This window comes from Alnus glutinosa, chromosome 6 (assembly GCF_958979055.1).
Source record: "Alnus glutinosa chromosome 6, dhAlnGlut1.1, whole genome shotgun sequence".
NCBI lineage: Eukaryota > Viridiplantae > Streptophyta > Magnoliopsida > Fagales > Betulaceae > Alnus > Alnus glutinosa.
Window position 1 is genome coordinate 19,992,521 of NC_084891.1, and position 23,319 is coordinate 20,015,839.

The following is a 23,319-nucleotide window of genomic DNA, read 5'->3' on the forward strand; positions in this document are numbered from 1 at the left end:
TTTTTTTTATTTTTTATTTTTATTTTTTATACTGCAGTGAGCGATTTGTAATTTGGACTAATTACATGGACTGATTTTGCATTTATCCCAAAAAAATTATTTTTTTTATTTTTTTATTAATCCACCACTTTGGTTTTTTTTTTTTGGTTTAAAAATATATTTTAGTTTAGTTTTTAAGAAAATAAGTGTATTATAGGAATATAATTCAAAAAGTGTTATCTTCAAAATATGGTAGTAGTTTGATGGGTCATTTTAGCAAACTTAAAAATTTATGGAATTATTTTAAAATTGACTATTAGTTAATGAGTTTTTTTTTATATTTTTTCTCAAAAAAATAAAAGTATGAGTAATTTTAATGAGTGAAAAATGTAACATTACTTAAAAAAAAAAAAAAAAAAACGAAATTAGATAATATCATTATATCAGACCCAAAATCCGTCAACGTAGTACCTTCTGTCGGTCGCTTGCCTCCGTGATTGCCTCAAAATCACTCTCCGACAGCTATAATTTTCCGTCATCATCGCTCTCGTCGATCCACGTGTCGCCTCTTTCCTCTCTCTCTTTTTTTTTCACACTTTTACAGGCACGCTTCGGTGTTGGCTAATGTGCAGTGCTCCTATTTTTGTATTTTACGTTGAATATTTGAATTTTAAACTGAAACTGAACTTGTCTTATTGTGCACTTGCGCTTCTTGTTTCCGCTTCGTGTTTGCGCTTCCTGTTTGTCTTCCTTCCTTCAATTCAATGCCATGCTAATTTCTCTCTCTCTCTCTCTCTCTCTGGGGTTTTAGTCTTTCAGAGAAGCAGACCCAGATTGATTTCTCTGACAGAGCAATAAATCAACAAGGGAAATTTGGGAATGCTGTTTAGCCGTAAAATGTTCAATTTCTTTGGAAGGAAAGATATTAGGAAGATTCTTAAGCGCAAAGACAGTGATGCTGGCCAAAAAGGTAGATACTTACTTCAAATGTTTCTGGTTTTATTCTATTCTTCTTTCCTTATTGAGTTTCCCTCTGTTTTGTTTGGGCTAGTTATCTGGGTTTTTTTTTAATGGTTTTATCCGATGCAATGTAATTTCTGATACCCATTTGCCTCGGGTTTAAGGGGGTTCTTAGTTTTTTTGATCCCATCCACTATGAAGCGTTTGGGTAATGAATATTGTTAATAATGCCATTTCTTTTCTGTTATTATCTATTTGTAGCATATAGCAATTCTTGGAGTGATTCACTTATTTATGTTGACGAATTTAATGAACTGAGTTCAAGTCTATCTTTCCTTTTTTTTCTTTTCTTTTCTTTTCTTTTTTTTTTTTCCTTTTTTTTTTTTTTTTTTTTTTTTTTTTTTTTTTAAATAAAAATAAAAATCCTTTTGGTCCTTTTGGTGCTTTTCACTATATTTTTACTTTTGGGTGTTGTACAATTGTTGTTGTCATTTGTGGGCAGTATTATTATTGTCGTCTTTTTATTTTTTGGATGTTGTTAAAAGAGGAGAAGAAATCCCTAATTTAATCTGTTAAAGACTACAGACCCATTGTTGATGTAAGACGAGTTGGGTACCATAAAATCTGTTATCGTTTCTTCTTAATACGGATTCATGTGTCATTGTTGAAGCACATGACGTATCCTCCACAGTTTGGCATATTCAAATCCATTCTCATTCTATAGGTCATGTGCTTCAGCAGCCATCAATATATCTTATAGGATTTAGAGTGTTATTTGATAATCTGCATACTTGAATTGTATGGCAGTACCTTGATATATATAGAACCGAAACATCTAGATAATCTCTAGATGTGATTTACATCAAAACATCTTCTATCTAACCTATCAACCGTATCTCTTAACATAGAGACCTAATATATTTACAACTCAACTAACTTGACATTTATCTAAAATAGAAGACACTTAGTCTAACTCAACTACTTTAGCTTTATCACTAGAAGATAAGTCTTGTGATCAAATACGCCCCCTCAAACTCGACGTGTGAAGCTGAACGTTGAGGTTGGATCTGAGGAGGATGAATTTGGCAGCAACTAACGGTTTAGTGAGGATATCTGCCAGTTGATCTTGGTCTGAAATAAACCAAACATCAAGAGTTTTCTCAGCAACCATGTCTCGGACAAAATGATAGTTGATCTCTATATGCTTCGTGCGAGCATGATAGAGAGGATTTGCAGTGAGATATGTGGCTCCAATGTTGTCACAGCGCAAAACCGGTGGGCGAGGAGAAATAATACCAAGTTCACTGAGTAAGGTTTGAATCCATACTAACCCGGCTGATGCATTTGCAATGGCTTTATATTCAGATTCAGTACTAGAGCGAGATACCGTTGGTTGTTTCTTGGAGCTCCACGATAGAAGATTTTTACCAAGAAGAACACAATAGTTGGAAGTTGATCTTCTATCATCAGAACAACTGGCCCAGTCCGAATTTGAGAAGGTTGTGAGCTGCTTGGAGGAGTTCCTGTGAATGCAGAAAGTATGTGTGATGGTGGACTTCAAATAGCGTAAGATACTCTTCACAGCAGACCAATGAGTGTCATGGGGATCTTGCATGAACTGAGAGACTTTATTAACCGCAAAGGCTATATCCGGTTAAGCGATAAGTATTGAAGAGAGCCCACAGTGCTGCGGTACAAAGTTGGGTCCGTTATAGTGGATCCTTCAAACCGACTAAGGATTGTAGAAGCTGCCATAGGAGTAGACACAGGCTTCACAAGAACCATGTTAGTCTTTGTTAGAATATCATTAATATACCTTTGTTGAGATAAATGCAAACCATCCGCGGAAGAAATGGAGAGGCCCGAGATCTTTGATTGCAAAAGAGGAGTGGAGATCACTTATGAGTTGAGAAATAGCTGCTGGATGAGAGCTGGTGATAATGATATCATCAACGTATATCAACACAAAAATAGTAACACCAGAGGTCTATAAATGAACAAGGAAGAGTTGGATTTGGAACTGTGAAATTTCAGCTCAAGTAACCGTGCACTTAAGCGTGAAAACCATGCGTGGGGGGCTTGGTTTAAACCATAAATAGCTTTGTGAAGCTTGCAAACTGTTGTGGGATAAGTAGGATGCTGAAATCCAAGAGGTTGAGCCATATAAACTGTTTCTTGAAGAAGACCATGTAGAAACGCATTACTGACATCCACCTATCGTATATCCCAACCTGCAGAGACAACAATAGGTAAAACAATTCTAATGGTGATAGGTTTAACCACGGGACTATAGGTTTCAGCAAAGTCAATCCTAGGTTGTTGATGAAACTCTTTTGCCACTAAACGAGCCTTGTACCTCTCGATTGTCCCATCAGCTTTTCGTTTAATGCGGAATACCCATTTTGAACCAACTGTATTCATGACTGGTGAAGATGGAACAAGAGATCAAGTTCCATTTTTGAGGAGAGCATCAAACTCAATGTTCATTGCTAGGCGCCACTCTGCACTTTTGCTGGCTTGAGAGAAGCAGGTTGGTTTTTCTTCATGTAGTGCAATAGAGGCCGTGAGGGCTTGAGGAGGTGGATACTTTGCCATCAGTGAACTGGGAAGGTTTGAAAATCAGATTCTGAGACCGTGTTTTCATGCCATGAGTTTGGATTGGAGGAGGTGACTCAGTTTCAGTGGATGACTCAAAAGGAACAATAGGGTAATTGATTTGGGAAGCAGTGTCAGTTTCTATGGAAGCTGAGGCAGTAGGGGATGGATTTGGAGATGGAATGTTAATAGAGTCATTCTTGGAAGCAGGCATTGTAGTAGGTGAAGGAAGTACTAAAGGAAGAGTCACGGAAGTATGAGATTTTGAGGGAGAGGAGATGCTAGGGAATTCAGATTTGGAAAAGGGAAAATTGTTTTTATTGAAAACAACATGGCGTGCAATATATACTTGACTAGAAGGAATATGGAGACACTTATAGCCAAGATGATTTTTACTATATCTAATGAATATGCATGAGGTGGAACGGAAAGAAAATTTGTTTGAATTATATGGACGAAGAAATGGCTAGCATTCACAGCCAAAGATTTTTAAAAGTTTGTAATCTGGAGACTATTGAAAAAGTAACTGAAAAGGAGACTTTTTCGGTGTGACTTTAGAAGGAAGTCTATTGATGAGATAAGTGGCGGTTTCAAAAGCTGAGTCCCAAAAATTTAAGGGTATGCTGGCAGTAGCTAGGAGAGATAACCCGGTTTCAACAATGTGCCTGTGTTTTCTTTCTACAGTTCCCATTTGGTGATGTGTATGTGGGCAACTTAGTCTATAAGAAATTTCCATAGAGGTGAGAGAGGTCTGAAGGGGACGAAATTTGCCACCATTGTCACTCTGGATAGAAATAATTTTTGTATTGAAGTCGGTTTCAACCAATTGTTTAAACCGAAGAAAAGTAGCACAAACATCAGATTTGGTTTCAAGAGGATAAAGCCATGTATACTTGCTAAAGTCATCAACCACACTTAGATAAAATCTTTTATTGTTTACAGAATTGTGAGGAGCAGGGTCCCATACATCAAGAAACAATAATTGTAAAGGATTGCTGGAGGTGGAAGGAGTACTACTAAAATGTAAACGATGGCTTTTCCCTTGCTGACATGGGGAGCAGAAGGCGGGAGTCTTGGATGAAGACACGGGCAGGTTATTGAATTGAATAACTTGGTTGACAACAAGAATAGCAGGATGACCAAGCCGGAGATGCCATTTATCCAAGGACACTTTCTCACCAATAAAGGCAGCAAGAGACTTGGATGAAGGGACATTTGAGGATGGCCATGGATAGAGGCCGAACTTACACTGGCCTTGGAGGAGCAGCTGCCGAGTTGAAAGATCCTTAACACAGAAAAAGGTGGGATGAAATTCAATGAAAACATGGTTATCTTTAGTGAATTTGTTGACAGAAATAAGATTTTTTTGAATCTAAGGAACATGAAACAAGAGTAATAAATTGAAATTACGTGAAGGTGTGGGTAAGAGACCATGACCAGAATGTGAAATTTGCAAACATTGTCCATTGCCCACACGAATCTGGTCAGTTCTAATGTATTCCACAGCATTCAAGTTGAGATTTGAGAGATTATTAGTGAGATGAACATTGGCGCTTGTGTCTGGATACCATGAGGAGTCAGAAGCAGAGTTGGCTGAAGTCATGTTGGCTTGCATCGGAGAAGGATTGGCTTGGTGGCTTTGCTCATACCTAAACCAGCATGTGGCTTCTGTGTGGCCTTGCTTGTGGCAAACTTGACATGTTGGGCGCTGGGGCATACTGTTGCTGGATGAGAAAGATTGTTGAGGTGGTCCTCGACCCCGACCACGGCTCCTGTCGCGAGAAAAATTGGTGTTGCGGTAGCCAGAGTTGTAGCCACGGTTGTTGCGTGGATAGGAAGGACTTTGGCGTTGGGTCGTGTTAGCAGTGGAGATATTTAACTCAAGAGCAGATTTGTGTTGTTCCAAACGTAACTCATAGGACAGCATATAACCATAGAGATCATTTAGGGATATAGAATCTTGCCTTGTAGTCATGGATGTGACAAGGGGGTCATACTCAGCACCTAGTCCAATAAGTATGTGGGAGACAAGTTCAGAAGCTTCGATTGGTTTGCTAACAGCTGCTAATAGATGAGAGAATCCCTGCGCTTTCTGGAAGTAAGCGGAGATTGTTTGAGCCCCTTTCTTCATGTTAGAGACTTGTTGTTTGAGTTGCATAATCCGAGACTGAGATTGGGCAGAGAAAAGAGTTTCCAATGTGAGCCATACTTCGTGGGAAGTTGTGAGTCCAATGACATGAGGTAAGGCCTCTACGGAGAGGGTGGAGATGATAGCACTGAATATCATCTGATCTTGATGGTACCATGATTGGTAGCTCGGATTCGCAACAAGAAGCCCGGATGTGGTGTTGGGAACAAGTTGAGGAGGTCGGGGAGTAGTTCCATTGACATACCCGAATAGGTTTTGACCTTCTAGGAAGGAACCTTGAGAAATTGCCAGAGGATATAGTTGCCTTGGTTCAGTTTCTCCGAGATGTGATGATGCACATTCTGGAGTGATGTTGGTGAGACGAGAGAGGGAAGAACGGTGGAAAGAGGAGGGGAAGTTAGTGTAGAATCGGTTTCACAAGAGGAAATAGCCATAGACGTGGGTCTTGAGTGGCTCTGATACCATATAGGATTTAGAGTGTTTGTTGATAATCTGCATACTTGGATTGTATGGCAGTACCTTGATCTATATAGAACCGAAACATCTAGATAATCTCTAGATGTGATTTACATCAAAACAACTTCTATCTAACCTATCAACCGTATCTCTTAACATAGAGACCTAATATATTTACAACTCAACTAACTTGACATTTATCTAAAATAGGAAGACACTTAGTCTAACTCAACTACTTTAGCTTTATCACTAGAAGATAAGTCTTGTGATCCAATATATCTTTCTTTATTTTTTTTATTTTTTTTAATTTTTTTTTTGTCTCCTAAAAGAAAAATTGTTGTGTAACATTTTTTTCTTCTTTTCTGGATGTTTTAGATCAAATTTACTGTTAGTTGGACGGTTTATTATCTCCTTCTATTGTTTACTCTCTCTCTCTCTCTCTCTCTCTCTCTCCTCCCAATACACACTCATGCACAACACCCTCACAATATCTTTTGAAATATTGTTGTTGTTGGTGATGTTGCAGTTATCATTTTTCTTATAGTGAAATTGGAGTCTCCAAGGGATTAAACGATTGCTATAGATTTATTCTTGAAAGAGGATCGATTTTCTTCATTATCATTTAAAAGAATCATAGATAGTGACACAATTAGAAAAATAATGACTATGTAGTAGTTCTTGAAATTTATCCTTATACTTGCATTTTTCTGGTAGAACAAAAATAATTCTTTTATCACTCTCATACTGGGTTACTGACTCTGGGGCACACTGCTGTTGTTTTCCCAAGTGTCTGCACTCCAGTTTTCAAATAACAGAAGCGTCCTATGAACCATAGGTTCTACTCTTTTCAAGCCTATTTATAGTATAATCCAGCTTTCTCAAGTGTCATTATTCAATTACTTAATTAATAGGTTGTTTCATGTACTTAGCATTTTTTTTGTACTATTCAGTATTTACTGACATAAAATATATCAAGTATAAAAGGATTATTCCAATTGTAAATCTTTGTCTTCTTGATATGGTTTATTTATCTCATTTTTTATTGTTCATCAACTCAGGAAGAGCTCTGGAAGAGTTGAGAGCTTCTCTTTTTAATGAATTTCGCTCGTCTGAAGCCGTAAAGCGTCAACAGCAATCTAGATGTGGTCCCATTGCTGCTCTTACCTTCAATTTTTTGGTTGCAGTTGGTATTATTTTCATGAATAAATTGGTTCGTATAGTCACGTTTCTATATATCTAATCTAGCTATAGAATGCTGTATTGAATTATGTAGTCACTGCTTCCCAGCTTGTATCTTATTTGGCATCATTTGTTTTTTCAGGTGCTTAATAAAGTTAAATTCACGTTCCCTATCTTTCTCACTTTTATTCACTATGTTGTAAGCTGGTTATTAATGGCCATTCTAAATACCTTTTCTATCCTCCCTGCATCTCCTTCCTCAAAATTGACACGGTTATCTACTTTAATTACTCTTGGCACTGTTATGTCCCTATCTACTGGCCTCGCCAATGTCAGCTTAAAATACAATAGGTAAGATATGTTGTTTCCTATTTCTATGTGTAAGTTTTCTGTTTCTGGCACTCTGAGTTTACTATGTATGTTTTCAGTGTGGGGTTTTATCAGATGTCTAAGATCGCTGTAACACCGTCCATTGTCCTGGCAGAATTCTTATTTTATAGAAAGAAAGTTTCTTTCTCCAAGGTAAGTGCCTCTTTTTGGCAATGTTGATGTGCTCATGGAAATACTGTATCCTTATAACTCAGGTTTTAGTAGGCTGCAATGTAAGAATTGAGTATGATGTGTAAACATATTTAGTTTTTACAATAATATAATCATGTCCCACTCAACTGTTTGTTAAATGGAAAAGTATCGTATTTGGTAAGAATCACTTAATGTTTTTCTGAAATGTGGAGGACTGGCCTTAAAATCTTATGACTCCCAGCATGCAAAGTAGATGTTCACTTGAAAGAAGTGTACGTTTTGGACATGATACTCTTTTGACATGCTTGGATAAGTATATAAGACAGCCCAAATTATTTCTGGGAGAAGTAAATTTTTTGGCAATATAAATGTGGCTTAGATGATGTGATCTTGTATTTAACTGTTGGTGGACTCATTAGGACCTTAATATGTTGTTTTAACTTACTTACAGAAACATTAGTGTATGTTTCGTTGTTGTTGTGTAGTCACCGTATCCAATTTTTTTTTCTTGGAGATTTTCGAAGACTTGTATAGCTGGTTTACTATCAGTTTCTATGTTTGTCCAATGATGTAAAATGTCGCCTGAAAGAATTGATGAAATGATTCATGGCTCTCAGTTATCAGATACAAGGAGCATGTTCCCTGCATCTCTATCTTTCTACGCATACAGATGCACATATGAGATGTATATACTACGTATGCATGTAGTGAAACTGAATAGTGAATTGGAGAATTGGACTTTGAAAACATCATCTAGGAATCTTTCTGTATAGAATAAGTGGCTTTATTAATACTTTATTTTTATGGGTCTCGGTTCATCATAGCCATAGTAGTGTTACTTTTGCAAAGTTCTTAATTTCATGTTCTCCTGTTTCCTATTTTTAGGGGTACTTTTGTATACTTTCTGTGTACTAGGGTTGTTACGTCCCTCTGTGTTTTTTTTTTATGAAATGACATTATTTATCAAAAAATAAAATAAAAATAAAACAAAGTGGCTTTATGTGAAATCTGTTTCCATGGAAGGGTATTTAATTAGAGCCTTCTATTTGACATATGGGGTCCTGCACCGCATAATTGGGGTTTCAATCTTGTAGCTATATAGTTTCTCGTCATGTACAATGTTGTGATTTGTTCTTTTCTTTTTGCCCTTGTGCCATTCATAAGCTTTGTATACATGATACTAGGAAGGTGCTTACAAAGGTCTGAGCATATTGAATGTTGACATTTATCTCATGTTAAAGACGTAAAATTCTTGTTGAACGATCACTGACTGTAAATTTTTTTTACTTGACCTGCCTCTGTTAATGATTAATGTTATAGCATCCTGCTTTGTGTTTGAACTCTTGCCAGTGAAATCTTCCAGGTGCTTGCACTTACAGTTGTATCTATTGGTGTTGCTGTGGCTTCGGTGACTGATCTCCAATTCGACCTCTTTGGTGCTTGTGTAGCATTTGCATGGATAATACCTAGTGCAGTCAACAAGATCCTCTGGTCAAGTTTGCAGCAGCAGGAGAATTGGACAGCCTTGGCGTAAGTTTCAATCTCTTTCTTCTGTTTTCTATAGCTCTCCTATATGTTCATTACTTCTAGGAAAGTTACATAATTGCATCTTACCAATGATTTGAAATCACTGAACAGCTTGATGTGGAAGACGACGCCGATCACTTTATTATTTCTGGTTGCTTTGATACCTTTGTTAGATCCCCCTGGTGCCCTTTCCTTTGATTGGAACTTCAATAACACATTGGCGATTCTCACATCAGCGGTTCTTGGCTTCTTGCTTCAATGGTCAGGTGCTTTAGCACTTGGGTAAGCATCATTCTTTTGACTATTCCATGCTATAGCCTATCAGGTCTCATGATGCAGAATACTTAGGTAATTCTATTGATAAGTCCTTGAAGGCTTCCTGGATGGATTTGATGTTAATGACTTGGGGATGGTTAGGTTAAAAATGGAAAAAAAGATTGAATCTTGAAGGAATTGATGGTTGTTTGGTATTTAAACAGTGATTTTTTTTTTCTTATATTTTTTTGTAAGTAGGTATTTAAACAGTGAATTGAATAAGAGAAAGAAAAGAGAAACCTCTGGTAATCACACCTTGGAAGGAGAATGCAATCACACCCTCAAAGCTTTAAGAAAGCCCCTAAATTTATTGAATTTGTTCTATTTATTTTGGCAGATTACATAAAAGTCTATGTATAGCCTATTCCTAATCCTTCTCTGACAAAGACTAGGATTCCTAACAAAAAGAAATAGAACAACTAAACCAAGTAGGAAACTACTAAGACGAAATAGAAAAGGACTCCAAAACATAAAATAAGATTGGGCCTTTGATATAGCCCATTTACTAGATTACTGATGACATTATAAAATTCAAGAAAGCTTAATTAAACCTAAACCAACTGCTTCCTAACACAAGTAATCATAAAAATAAGACTAACATTAACTAGACTGACTTGGTAGGATTCCAACTAGAACCCATGTCAAATTTGGATAATAATTTCAAATAATTTTGGTTTTTAAGTTTGCTCTTTCAGCCTATATCAAAACTCAGAGCTTGAGTTTTGAAGTAGTAAAAGTTCTAGCTTTGAGAACAGTGTCCTCGACATTTGATAAAAAGCTTGAGCATGAGTTTTCTTCTTTTCTTTGTTGGTGGAGATAATGATGATACTGCAACGTTCTTCTTTTCAAAGGGAGCATTAGAATTTTCAGGAATCCAAAATAAATAAGTGAGAACTATCAATCGCAATTGATGCATAGGTTGAAGTATTGGAATAGGCTTCTCTATCTCTTTCATTTCGGTTGTTTCTGTGTTTCAATCTTACAATTCTTCTTGAGAACTCATTACTCAACAACAGTAAAGGATTTTGTATCACTCTTCACTCAGCAAAGTGTCTCCCTTTAACCTCTTCTAGAGCAATTCTTAAATTTTATTGAGGTTTATTTGACACAAAAGAAGGCAGATCAATGGCTGAGCTTTTGATTTCTTTTGCTTCAATAATGCATTTGACCTCTGTGTCTTTGCTCTAATGTTTAATGTCCCTTTTGTCAAGTATTTTAGAAGCTTCATTCTTTATTAAAAGTTTCCGATTCTAACTTAGCAGTATTGAATCATTTTTGCGTGGTTTCAATTGATCTTGCTGTTTAAGCCTTGCTGCTGGTTCCTCTTGCTTTTTGAGCTCTCCTGTATACCCTTCCCTTCTGACTCATTAACATGCTTGTTCTTGCTTTCCAGTTTCCTGTTGTGGCAGTTTAGTCAATTGTTTAGCCTTTCTGCTGACTGGTCTCATTGTTCAGGGCCATATAAATGCTCTCTTTGGTTTGAGAATCAGATTTACTAGTAATTGGATATTGCAAGTACTTCTCTATGGTAAGCGCAGCTTGGAATGCGTGGTCCATGTTTAAGAGTGGGTCCATAAGCAACTCTTGCCCTATATGAGCCCTTAAACCAGCTTTGGATGGAGCAAATGCCTGGCAGTCATTTACTTAAGCTTCACATTGAGTTCTAAATTCACCAAAATTCGGCTTATTCATAATTGACACGCTGTCCTGTTTTGGATTTTCAAGTTGCTCACTCTTGAGAATTCGGATGCATATATTTCTCTAAAATCTTTGCCTTCTTCTTATCTTTCCTGTGCTTACTGGTGGTAGTTCTCACTTTCTCACTCATCTGGCTTATATATTTCATCTTTGCAAAGCTCACTCTCTGAATATAATTCAGATAATAATAATAATAATAATAAAAAAAATCCTCAACCGAACCAAGCTTAGCAAACACCACAGGATCAGCCCTTCCCTCGAGATCTGGAATCTCCATCTTGATACCACTTGTCGCACAATCAAGAAGTTGAGCCCATTGGTGTTGATAGCACTATTGACTATTAATGCCATCAAGTTGCTTCAGATTTGAAAATAAATATGATGTTGTGTATCAGTCAACTGCTAAACAATCTTTTTGAATGCCCATACATGATTGAAAGCTTGCTCTAATACCAATTTGATGCAGAATAGAAAGGGTAACGAGCTCTGGTTACCAACTTGATGCAGGATCTTTAGGAAATTCAACACTGGGTAAGGTCTCCTGATAAGTTTCGAACGCTGCTGGAATTATATTGAACTCATTCTAAGAATTTGACAAAATATATAAAGGCATCTATGTAGGCTATCCTAATCTTTTTCCTACAAAACTTAGGATTCCTACATTAAAGGAAAAAAGAACTACAAATCCAATCCCAACAGGAAACTACTAAACAAAATGGGAAAGAACTCCAAAACATAAAATAGGACTTGTGGACGTTGACACAACTCATTCCATCAAATCTAGAAATTTGTCAAGGATTAATAAAACTTAAGAAAGCTTAATTAAACCTGAACTTACATCTTCCTAGGCCCCACATCAAATAAAACCATAATTTCAAGTTATTTTGGTTTCCAAGTTTTCTCTTCCATGATCTTCTTGCTGGCTACAGCACCAAGTGTTTGTTCGCACCAGATAGCCCTAAAGACAATTATAATTGCTGAAATTTCTCAAAAAAATATCATTGTTTCTTAAAATTAAAAAAATAATATCCATATATGTAAACCATGATCATGAGTTTCTCTAATCCTTTTTTTTTTTTTTTCGATAAGCGAATTATCATTAAAAGCACAAAGTGTAACCTAGGTACACAGGGAGTATACAAGAGAAATACCTAATTAAGAGAAGAAAAAAGAACAAGGAAATTATTAAAGCTAATCACTAAGGGAGCTAAGTAGGCAACTTTCCAAGTAAAAAGAGAATAAAGGTCTTGAGCTCCTCCATGAGTTTCTCTAATCCTAACGAGGCTACAATCCAATTTAAGAATATAGATAGTCTATTTTATTTTATTTTTTAACTACAATTAGGACCTAACATACAACTTGATGCAGAACATATCTTATCTTTACTAAAGGCCATATCCAACAAATCTGGAAACTATAAATTATCCTTGAGTCTTAGATTTAACCAAAAAGAGAAAAAGTCAGCAATACGTTATTGCTAATAAATCAACAGATGACAGTCAATATCAACTCGGTTAGTTCAAGGTTTCGAGTAAGCCTTGCATAAAACTTAAGAGCATAGTTTTAGAGAAATGCTACACACACTCCCATTCCAACACTCCTTGTCGTGGCATTGTAAATCACCATTGGATTTTGGATGGATTACTATTGAATTTTGAATCCAATAGTGGTTTTCAGTGTCACGTTAGAGAGTGTACACTTGGGAGCGTGGGGGTGGGAGTATGTGTAGCATTTCTTTTTGAAATATTGCGATCTCTAAGCTTGCTTGTCTATGATCTTCTTGTTGCCTGTGTCATCCTTCTGTGGTTGGAGAAAACATGACCTAAATTTTTGAAGTGTTGATGTATTACTTGCAATAAGAAACTCGTGATTGATGCCACTATACCTTCTTAATAAGATATAACAAAGATGATATTGGAAGGTCCTTTTCTACCGGCATTCAATTTGTAGAGGGATAATGGCAAATCAAAGATAGGAATATCCTATTTATCTAGAGAATCTTTGGTAGATTGTGATGGTGGTGTGCCCATCAATTTTGATTTCCAGTGCTTCTCTTTGGCTTGCTTTTAATCGTCGTCGGTGATTCTTAAGATGTCAACTATTGGATTCTTCCATCTCTTAAACCTCTTCATTAGACCATCTTCCTATTTTTTGAATAATATGCAGAGCTATCTGAGGTGTATTCTATACGGATGTAGGCTTAACTGATTCGTCAACTTCTTTAACAAAGAAAGAACATTCCACCTTTACTTCCTTTCTTTCATATTTAATTTCTTTTTCAGTGGATGTCAAGAAATTCTTCCTTGTTTTCAGCAATATTCTCTAGTTCGTGATATTTCTTCATTTTTTACGGAATTAGAGAATAATTTGTCACTGTTGAACCTATAAAAATATGGTCAATCTCTTTGTATCCATCATATGCTTTTCTTGTACTAGTTGTGTCCTTGTTTTTCAAATAAAGTTGGTCACTTGTTTAAAAGCTTGTTAGCCTATCCACTGACCACCGTGATACTCATCATACTCATATTACCACATTCATTAAATCAAATGTGTATGTCACATAAATCGTGTCATACTAAATAGAATCACTAGAAGGCACCACAACAAAAGAAAGAGAACAACATTTGATCTAGTGATGGAACCACGAAGGCCATGGACCCCTAAAGATTTTAAAAAAAGCCCCTCCCCTTCCAATTCTTTTTTTTTTTTTTTGATAAGTAATCAAGATATCATTAAGTGTAAGGCGCATCTACGTACATAAGAAGATATCATTAGAAGGAGAAAAAAGAACGGGGAAATTATTATAAGTAAGCACCAAAGGAGAAACAGATGTAGCTGTCCAAAGATAAAGAGTATTGAAGAAAAGACTTAAGCTCCTCCAACGTCCTTCCGCGGTCCTCAAACTTCTATTATTCCTTCCCTTCAAAGACACCACAAAAGACGAGTAGTTGACTTGTTTGCTTGTTGGTCGACTGCTGGTAGGAGAAACAAATGTAGCTGTCCAAAAATAAAGAGTGTGGAAGAAAAAAGACTTAAGCTTTTCCAATGTCCTGGTCCTCAACTTCTATTATTTCTTTCCTTCCAAAGATGCAACAAAAAGCAAGAAGAAACCATTTTCCACACAACAACACTTGAGTGCTACCAACAGTCCATCAACAAGCAAACAAGTTAACTACTTGTCTAGGCATAACCCAAGACAGCCCAAAGTGATTAAAATAAAATTATGTGAGGCACAAGCAACCTTACAACAGAGAAGAATGTGGTCTACGGACTCCCCATTCCTCTTACACATATAGTACCAATCCACTATAATGACATGCCGCTTCCTAAAATTGTTCATGGTAAGGATATTTCCTAGGGCAATCGACCAAGAAAAAAAGGTGCCCTCAAAGGAATCTTATTCCGCCAAATACATTTCTAAGGAAAAAGAAAGCTATCATTACAAATCAAGACACTCTAGAAGGATCTAACATCGAACAACCCTCTTTTGGAGGGGGCGCTCACCAAAGTTTGTCTTCATCCTCTTGTCTCCCTCTAGCTGACTACAACAATTGTAGAATTGAATACAACAACTGTAGAATGAGGCAAAGAATCCACCTTCCAATCATTCCGCTCTAGCAAAGCTTACGTTCTACTGATTGGAGCCATTAGAAAGTTCCAAGTGAGCCGCTACGGAAGCATCCTTCACGTAAGCAATACTATAGAAATTTGGAAAGGCTTCCTTTAGGGCCTTATCCGGTTGTCCCTATACCACAAATCATGCCAGAATCTAATCTTGGAGTCATTTTTCACCTCAAATCTGGTATAACTGGAAAACATTCCCAACCCTTTCTAATATTCTTCTATATCTCCACCCCATAAACCAAAGTCCTATTCCCTTCCATCCCTTGGATACGCCCCAAGAGGCTCATTAGAGCACCACCTAGCCCACAAATTGTTAAATTTAGACTCGGCCACAATTCTTCACCAAGCCTCTCTCTCATGCACACAATGCCACAACAATTTTCCTAAGAGAGCACAATTGAGCATCAGCAAGTTTCGAACCCCAACCCTCCCCCAAAGAACGGAGAACAAATTTTGGGCCAGCTTACCAGGTGAAATTTGAACTCTTTGCCAAGCCCACCTCATAAGAAATCCCGTTAAAGCTTCTCAATATGGTTTGCAATGCCTGCAGGGAGAGGGAAGAGGGACAAAATATGTGGGCAAATTGTAAAGGGTGCTTGATAAGGGTAACCCTACTACCCTTAGACAAGTACATCCTTTTTCCAGCTAGCTCATTGCCGCTCTATCTTCTCAATAGCATTCTCCCAAATAGACTCTGCCTTAAGGCGCCTTACGCTTTTACTGATATTTGAATTACTTAACAAGAATAAATAAATAAATATAAGTTTGAAATATAGAGGTAACTCACATTCTTGTTCTCTTTTTCTGTGTTGCAATAATATACCTAAGCACTGAGTGGAGATGTATCAATTTCATTCTCTTGCAAACCATTAAAATTGTGAACCCCATAATTTTTTTTGATAAGTAAGCAAAATTTTATTCAAGAAAAAAACCCCATAATAATGCTGCCTAGTTATACTTTTATTCCTGGTGCTTCACTTCTTCTTCATGCTTCTCTTTTAATTGTTTGGAAAAAGATAGGATCTTTCTACTCATATGTAAATGGAGTAGGATGGAATTAAGGACTGTTCCTTTGATATAGGATCAGGAGGTGCATTCTCAAATTTGACATAAGATGAGTGCTCTTTTCAAAACATTGTTGTTCTACCTAGGAAAGTGCTAATTACATTTTGTGCTCCTTTTACAATTCATCCACTGAATGTGAGACGTACACATACCCACGGTAATCCAGGATATCACATTCTCCACTCAAATCTCTATTGTATTTGTCTGGGCCAGTATTGCCCTACGATGCTCTAGTGCCATAGAGTATTATTAGTTTTGCTTTGATACTATTTGTCGTGACCTAAATATACGTTGGTTACATTTGTGCTATTGTTAGGGTTTATGTAACAACCCACCCCAAATGACACAATATTACGCGCTTTTATCTCCCCCGAACTAGAGTTTCGAGGAGGTCACCCATCCTGGAACTACTCTTGTTTAAGCATGTTTAATTGCGGAGTTTTGATAGGTTGTAGGCATCATGACTTTTAAAACGCATTGTGTCAAGAATGATGTGAATATACATATAAACACATCTTCATTCCCATACCCAGACGATGTGGGGCGTCACAAGCACCTCCTCTTGGGACTCAATGTCCCAACTGGTGATCCTCATGGGATCACTCCATTCTTGGCATCCCAGCGAGTGCCCGTTGGCAACCCTCATGGGCTTGTGCACGTTTCCCCCATCTCAGGCTGAACAATAGCTTTGATAATATTTGTAACGACCCACCCCCAACGACACAATATTGTTCGCTTTCAACTCCCCTGAACCAGACTTCCCAGGACGCCATCTATCCTGGTACTATTCTCGTAGTTGCACGCTTAATTGCGGAGTTCTGATAGGTTCATGGCCATCACGACTTTAAAATGCGTTGTGTCAACAATTGTGTGAATATACATATAAGCACATCCCCAATCCAGGCGATGTGAGATGTCACAATTTGCAATGACCCATCTCAACGACACAATATTGTCTGCTTTTAGCTCCCTCAAACCAGACTTTCTAGAAAATCACAAATTCTGGTATACTCTCACAAAATCACGTTTAACTGCGGAGTTCTGATAGGTTCATCATCATCACGACTTTAAAACGCGTTGTGTCAAAAATTGTGCGAATATATATTTAAGCACATCCCCATTCCTAGGCGATGTAGGACGTCACAGTAGCACTAAGATGGGTGACTGCCTGAGAAGTCTGATTCGGGGGAGTTAAAATTGAACAATATTGAGTCGTTGGGGGTGAGTTGTTACGATTTATGCCCTAAAAGCCAATTTCTGTTTATGGAGTGGAGACTAAGGTTTTTTCAAGTCCTACTTCCATTAGGAGACAAGTGCCTCTTTAAAGAGAGCTTGTGTAGGCATTAGAGCTCACACTCTTGGTCTCTTAATTAGAATTGAGGAGAAGGTTTAGAGGTCTTAAAAACCTAGCCTACATGTTTTTTGAGGATTGGAGCTAGATAATTCAAATCAGCCCTTCACTACAACATAGTAGTCGACTTTAGCATTGTGAGTATGCTTCCCTTGCAATTTTTTGTTTTCTATAATCTGATTCCATGCTTTCTTGATGCTATTCTTGGGATTGTGCTGCTGTGTTTTTGACATATAATCCCAACAGCTATATCCTAAAAGAATTTGTCAAATTTGTAATTAGAGCTCCTTGAAATCACTTGTGAAACTTATCTATTATACAACAAACATGAGATTTAGACATGTATACTTTTGCAATCCCCCCACCCACCCACCCACCATGGAATTTAACACAATACCTTCAATTTGGGGTCACAATGCTCTTGACTCAAATTCTTGACGTTCTTGTTACGGCTTACATTGCATAGTACTCTAGTACAACATGACGTTACAAAGTAGTTTGGATAGCATTTGTCATGACCTTTGGAAGAATTAACCACATGTATGCTATACCCTAAAATGAATGATTATAATTACAATTGGAGTTCGTTGGAATTCTTTATGAAGTCTAGTTTCATTTAGTAAACAACTAATGTAGGATTAGCATCCATGTCACATCTTCACAATCCAGTTATCAATGTGAGATTTAATGCATATCCATGAAATTCAGGTATCACAACAAGTTACGCTGGAAAAAATGGAATGCTTTTCAAAGAAATTCTCCTGTAACGTACTAGGAGAACAGTAGGGTTCCTCTTTTTAATAGATTAGGTGAAAGATGGGCTACGATTTTTTGGATCGGATTTTAGGGGTTGAATGGGGTGAAATCAGACACATCCACTTCGTTACAATTTGTAATTAGCTTAGAAGTGAAAAATATTGATAGAAAGAGGAGGAAAAGGGAAGAAAAATTCTAAGCATCACATATGGAAATCGCCACGCGTCACATGTAGTATTTGACTGCGTATCACCACAATCCTAAAAAAAGCTGTATCCCACAGAAATTGAAAAATTAATTTCACTAGTCCTACGTGATTGGCCTGCTTTAGAAAGTACTGATAATCTAGTGTTTAAAGAAATAATCAACAAAGACCAGCATAAGGGCCTTGATAAGACAACACGACCTAACATTAAGAATCATGGGTCAATACTAAATTCCATGAATCTAGAAATTGAAGGAAAAATAAAATAAAAAATGCCCCAGGCTCTCCAAGTTCCAAGTAGGTCAGCATCAAATTTAGAATATGATTTTGAAATATTCATCTCTAATCTTTGCTTTTCCGTGAGCTTCTTTTTGTCGTGTCAAATTCTGTAACGCACACTCTCTCTCTCTCTCTCTCTCTCTCTCTCTCTCTCTATATATATATATATATATATATAGATTTCTTTCTTGGATTGTAAGAAACTAGTATTAGTACCCTTACAAGTTTTGTGGTTCTTTCTGCCATTGCTGCTGATGTAGAAAAGTAGATTGGTTTGCTCTGTCAAAAAAAGAAAAGAAAAGATCTCTCCTGTCAGACATTCCAGATTACTGGCACTATCATGTTGATTGCAGATGATGCGAGTTGCTGCCCTATATTAGATGATTACTGAAATATTTATTATGCTATGTATCAGTTAATAGCACTTTGATTCTGCTAGTGCTGAAATTTGAGAATATGGAGTTGTTTGGTCTGAGTTTGTTTGTTGTTTGGTTTTCATTTCCTTTCTCTCAATTTACAGGGCTACGTCTGCCATCACGCATGTTGTTCTCGGGCAGTTTAAAACATGTGTTCTTCTTCTTGGAAACTACTATCTCTTTGGTTCCAATCAAGGAAAAACTAGTATTTTTGGAGCATCAACAGCAATTGCTGGTATGTCTGTTTACACTTACCTTAATCTGAAGCAGAAACCAAGCAAAACAACTCGACAAGCCTCCTCTTTGCCGATATCTAGACTGAGCAAAGAAAATGGCAACACACATGATGGAAATGGTGGTGGGGAATCAGTCAAACAAGACGCCTAACTTCGATAAGAAGATACTTGAGAAGATGGAGTTTTTATTAATTTACTCACTTTACCTTTTCTGAATTCAAAGAATAGGGCTCTTTTTCTCATCCGTCATTGCTTATAGACTATTTGAGTGCTGTAGTTAACCTTGATTTGAGTCAATTTTAGCCTAATTGTTATACCTGCTCCAGTGGCTTGTGTAGATTATGTGGAGTGCATTGCTAATATCATGACTGCTAATTGAGCATTGTATATATGAATGGTCAGGAGAATTCTTTATCTGAATCCGATTTTGTTCAGGCTTTTCCTTGTTTATACAGTTTGGTTATGTATTTCTCAATTCTTCTTCCTTCTAGATATTTTCTTTTGGAAATTGTTTAATGCTAAAACTGTAGCCCATCCAGGAGCTTCATAATCATATAATGGCAATTAGTGTTGAAGAATTTTAACGAAGGCAATTGTTAATCTTATAGAATATTAGAACATAGATATGAAACAATTTGAAGAGTTCAAAAATACTTGCAGTAGAAGTCATCTTCTTGATTTTACTGAAATTCTTTCTTTTCTAAGGTGGCCGTTGATGGGACAAGCTAAAATTCTCCCACTAATGAGAATAGAGTTTGTGTTGTATGGAAGGAAGGAGAACCTATCTTATATATATATATATAGAAAACCAAATGGAGTTCACTCATCACAATTTACAGGCTGCTAATTACCATTTACCACATTTAGTAGGAATTCAATTATATTCTTGCATAACTAAGGTGTATAAAGCCCAATAACTAAATGATCGCTCAATAATATATGAGTCTATCATTCTAGCAAACAAAAATCCACAATCAATGTATTATCACAGAGTCACTTGAGTGATTGATTTCTAGTATTATTTTAGAATGCTTTGTTTTGAGAACGAATAAAAACACCACAGTTGATCCAATATGCTTAGAAGACATCCGAGATAAATGCTTTGAGAACCTTGGGCACAAGTCCTTAATTAGTTAATGGGTCTACAACCATGTACTATTGTTTGCCATTCTTTAACTCTTATCTCTAACTACCAAATCTTTGATGTTGATGTGCTTGAAACAGCCACCCAAACTTTTATTATTCCTTGAAGAGTATCGGTTCGTTTGGGTGTGCGATTTTTTTGTATTATATTCTATTATTCTTTATTATATTCAAAATTATGAATACCAAGAAAATATGTTTTTATTTTTAAATTATGTTGATATGATTGTTAGTATTCCCCGCATAAACCAGAGGGAATAAGCTTGCAATTTTGGAGATGTTGGGTATTTTCGGCGATTTTCAATTGTTTTCTGGTTAATTCTTGTGTCTTTCCATGAATGTAGGCAGTCGAAATAAAAGCATACATACATGTGTGTGTGTGTGTTCGAATTGACGAAGCTTCAACCTAACTTTCCTAGTCATCTTTTTATGAAGAAGATTAGTAAATTACCTAGAGAAGACATTTTCTCTTTACGAAGAAGATTAGTAAATTACCGGAGGTGTCAAATGAATTCGTCAACTCCCCAGTGATATATATCTTGTAAAGACCCAGAAAAAGCGCTAACCAACATATGCGCTCTCACCTAAATTAAAGGACTAGCCAATTTAAAACTTTTATAGAATCATTTACAAAGCCGAGTTTAACCTAGTAAGCAATATTATGAGACTTAGCACCCATGAGTGTTTTTATAAATCACTCGCTCTTTGTGGGCTACTCATCTTCCCAATATGAGACGTGAGTATTACAATGAAAAAAGCTTCAAATTGACTAATCATTTTGAAGTAATAGCGTTTTTCCTAGGTCGTTACAAATGGTATCAAAGTCATGACCTAGCTAGTAACTTTATGTAGTACTGGAGTATTGCATGACGTGGCCCTGACGAGGATATCAGGGATTTAAGAGGAATATTGTAACACCCTGATCCTATATTGAGAAGATGTAGCCCACATTTAGTGAACGGTTTATAAAAACACTCATAAGTGCTAAGTCTGACATTATTAGGTGAAACATGGCTTTATAAATGATTTTAAAAAAGCTTCAAATTCGCTAATCTTTTTGAAGTGATAGTGCAGATGTAACTAGTGTTTTTCTTGGATAAAAAGTTTGATTTATTATTTTCACTATAGAGTAAGCTAGTTTTGAATCTGGCACAAACAGAAAATTTATTTTCCATCGAAAATTCACCATAACACGGTAACAATTAAACAGCAAGTTATCTCCCAGTTTTACAATTGACCATAATCAGGAGCACTTGACTTGCCTTGGATGAGCCAAATATATCATGGAGTACGTACGTAGTTTATAATCCACACACATATATATATATATATAATTCGAACTGGTTAACCTTGGAAATTGGAATTGCTGAAGAAATGATATTAATTATCATTGGATTGATTCACATGTGATAGAGTTCTTGCTGTCAGTGGATGCATGGTGTCGGCAGAAGGGTATACAGGAATTCTTCAGCCCTTATCGTTTATTGAAGAGATGTCTGAGAGATGGCATGCAGGGCTAAGAAGTCCCTCATGTGCACTGGCAAAGCATCCAAATCTTAAACTCAGAAACAGAAAGGAAGCTCTTTTGGCTGTCCGCGTATGAGTTTTTATTTTTTATTTTTTGTCATTATGAAAATGTTTAATTATAGGATGGCAGGGATCACATTGATGTGATTTTGAAGAACCTTAACACATGCTTGTTTTAATTCAATGCCAATGGGATTTGTCATGTTTCAATTGTAGGATAGAATTAAATTTTTATTATTTTTAGGTTTTTTATTGGCCTATTCGATGTCCAAAATAAGTGCTTTTGTCATTTGTGATTGGGTAGATTTGTATTTAGGATTTTGATTGAAATTTTCTCAAGAAAATAAAGTATAAGAAGCTCCGTTCGCAAGCTTGTCTGCTTATGTATGGACAAAATACTCAAACAGTGAGTTTCATCTACTGGCTTGTTCAATTCGCTCATGTCCGGACATCTTGGAGAAACAAAAGGTTTTGTTTGTCGGGACGTTCATACATGTCTGGACTAATTTGAGAAACATAAGCTTTATTTCTTTGGGGCACCCTCTGGTGTTTCGAAAGCTTGCTTTTTAAGGATTGAAACCTTAAGGATATCCAGACGTCGCATTAACTTATTTAGATGCTGTCACATAAAACCTAAACCGACTTTAAGTTTCAATGTTAATTTTTACAAGTCTATAAATGGATTTCGGAGGCACGAATTTGAGAGAGATTAGCGGTGTTATTCAAGGCTAATATTGAGTGATTTTATACACTGAGAGCTTAGCAAATTTGTTGTGTGCCAAGAGAAACCGTTGGTATGAGCTAATAAGTTTAATCTTTTGGAGTGATCAAACCACAAGAAGGTGTTCTACATCAGCAAATCGTTTGAAGTCTACCAGTGGGTTAATAAGGAGATCGATCAAGAATGAAGATTGCCCAATGAAGAGTTGGAACTGCTGCGACAGGAGGCAAATGAGGGTTCTTATCTACATACATATGTCTAAACCGTTGTAAGGGGTGTAAGTGTATTTCGCCTATACTTGAATCTTTCTTAGTGTTAATTTCCTGAGTTTGACTGTCCTGAAGCAATTTTACCTTTGATGTATGTGTTATTCAAAGGGTTTTCAATTCGTCAACAAAAATTAGTGTACGGTGATCTTGGTGCCTCTTCCTCTTCATCCTCTATTTCGATCCATGGCTGCGCTCATGGAGCAAGTCATTGCATTAGTTCAGATAGTGGACAGTGTAGATAAGAGGGTGATAGATATGGATGAGGGCCTAGTGGCAATTAATGGAGAAAGCCAAGTAGAGATGGACATGAGATAAACAATCTCAAATCAGAGTTTAATTAATTTATG

At 36.6% G+C, this 23,319-nt stretch overlaps 1 protein-coding gene across 2 annotated transcripts; it reads left to right on the forward strand.

Annotated features, from left to right (window-relative positions):
* The first annotated feature begins 450 nt into the window (after window positions 1–450).
* Window positions 451–19,766, forward strand: LOC133870038 (nucleotide-sugar uncharacterized transporter 1). 2 transcript variants are annotated; one of them, XM_062307070.1, is made up of 8 exons: window positions 451–583; window positions 791–949; window positions 7,198–7,349; window positions 7,461–7,669; window positions 7,747–7,840; window positions 9,204–9,370; window positions 9,479–9,649; window positions 19,181–19,766. In XM_062307070.1, exons 2-8 carry the CDS (start codon window positions 859–861, stop codon window positions 19,461–19,463), a joined length of 1,167 nt encoding a protein of 388 aa, XP_062163054.1. In that variant the 5' UTR covers window positions 451–583; window positions 791–858; the 3' UTR covers window positions 19,464–19,766. The 2 variants fall into 2 exon arrangements, with proteins under 2 accessions (XP_062163054.1, XP_062163055.1); XM_062307071.1 differs by having other exon boundaries at window positions 484–538.
* The last annotated feature ends 3,553 nt before the right edge of the window (window positions 19,767–23,319 follow it).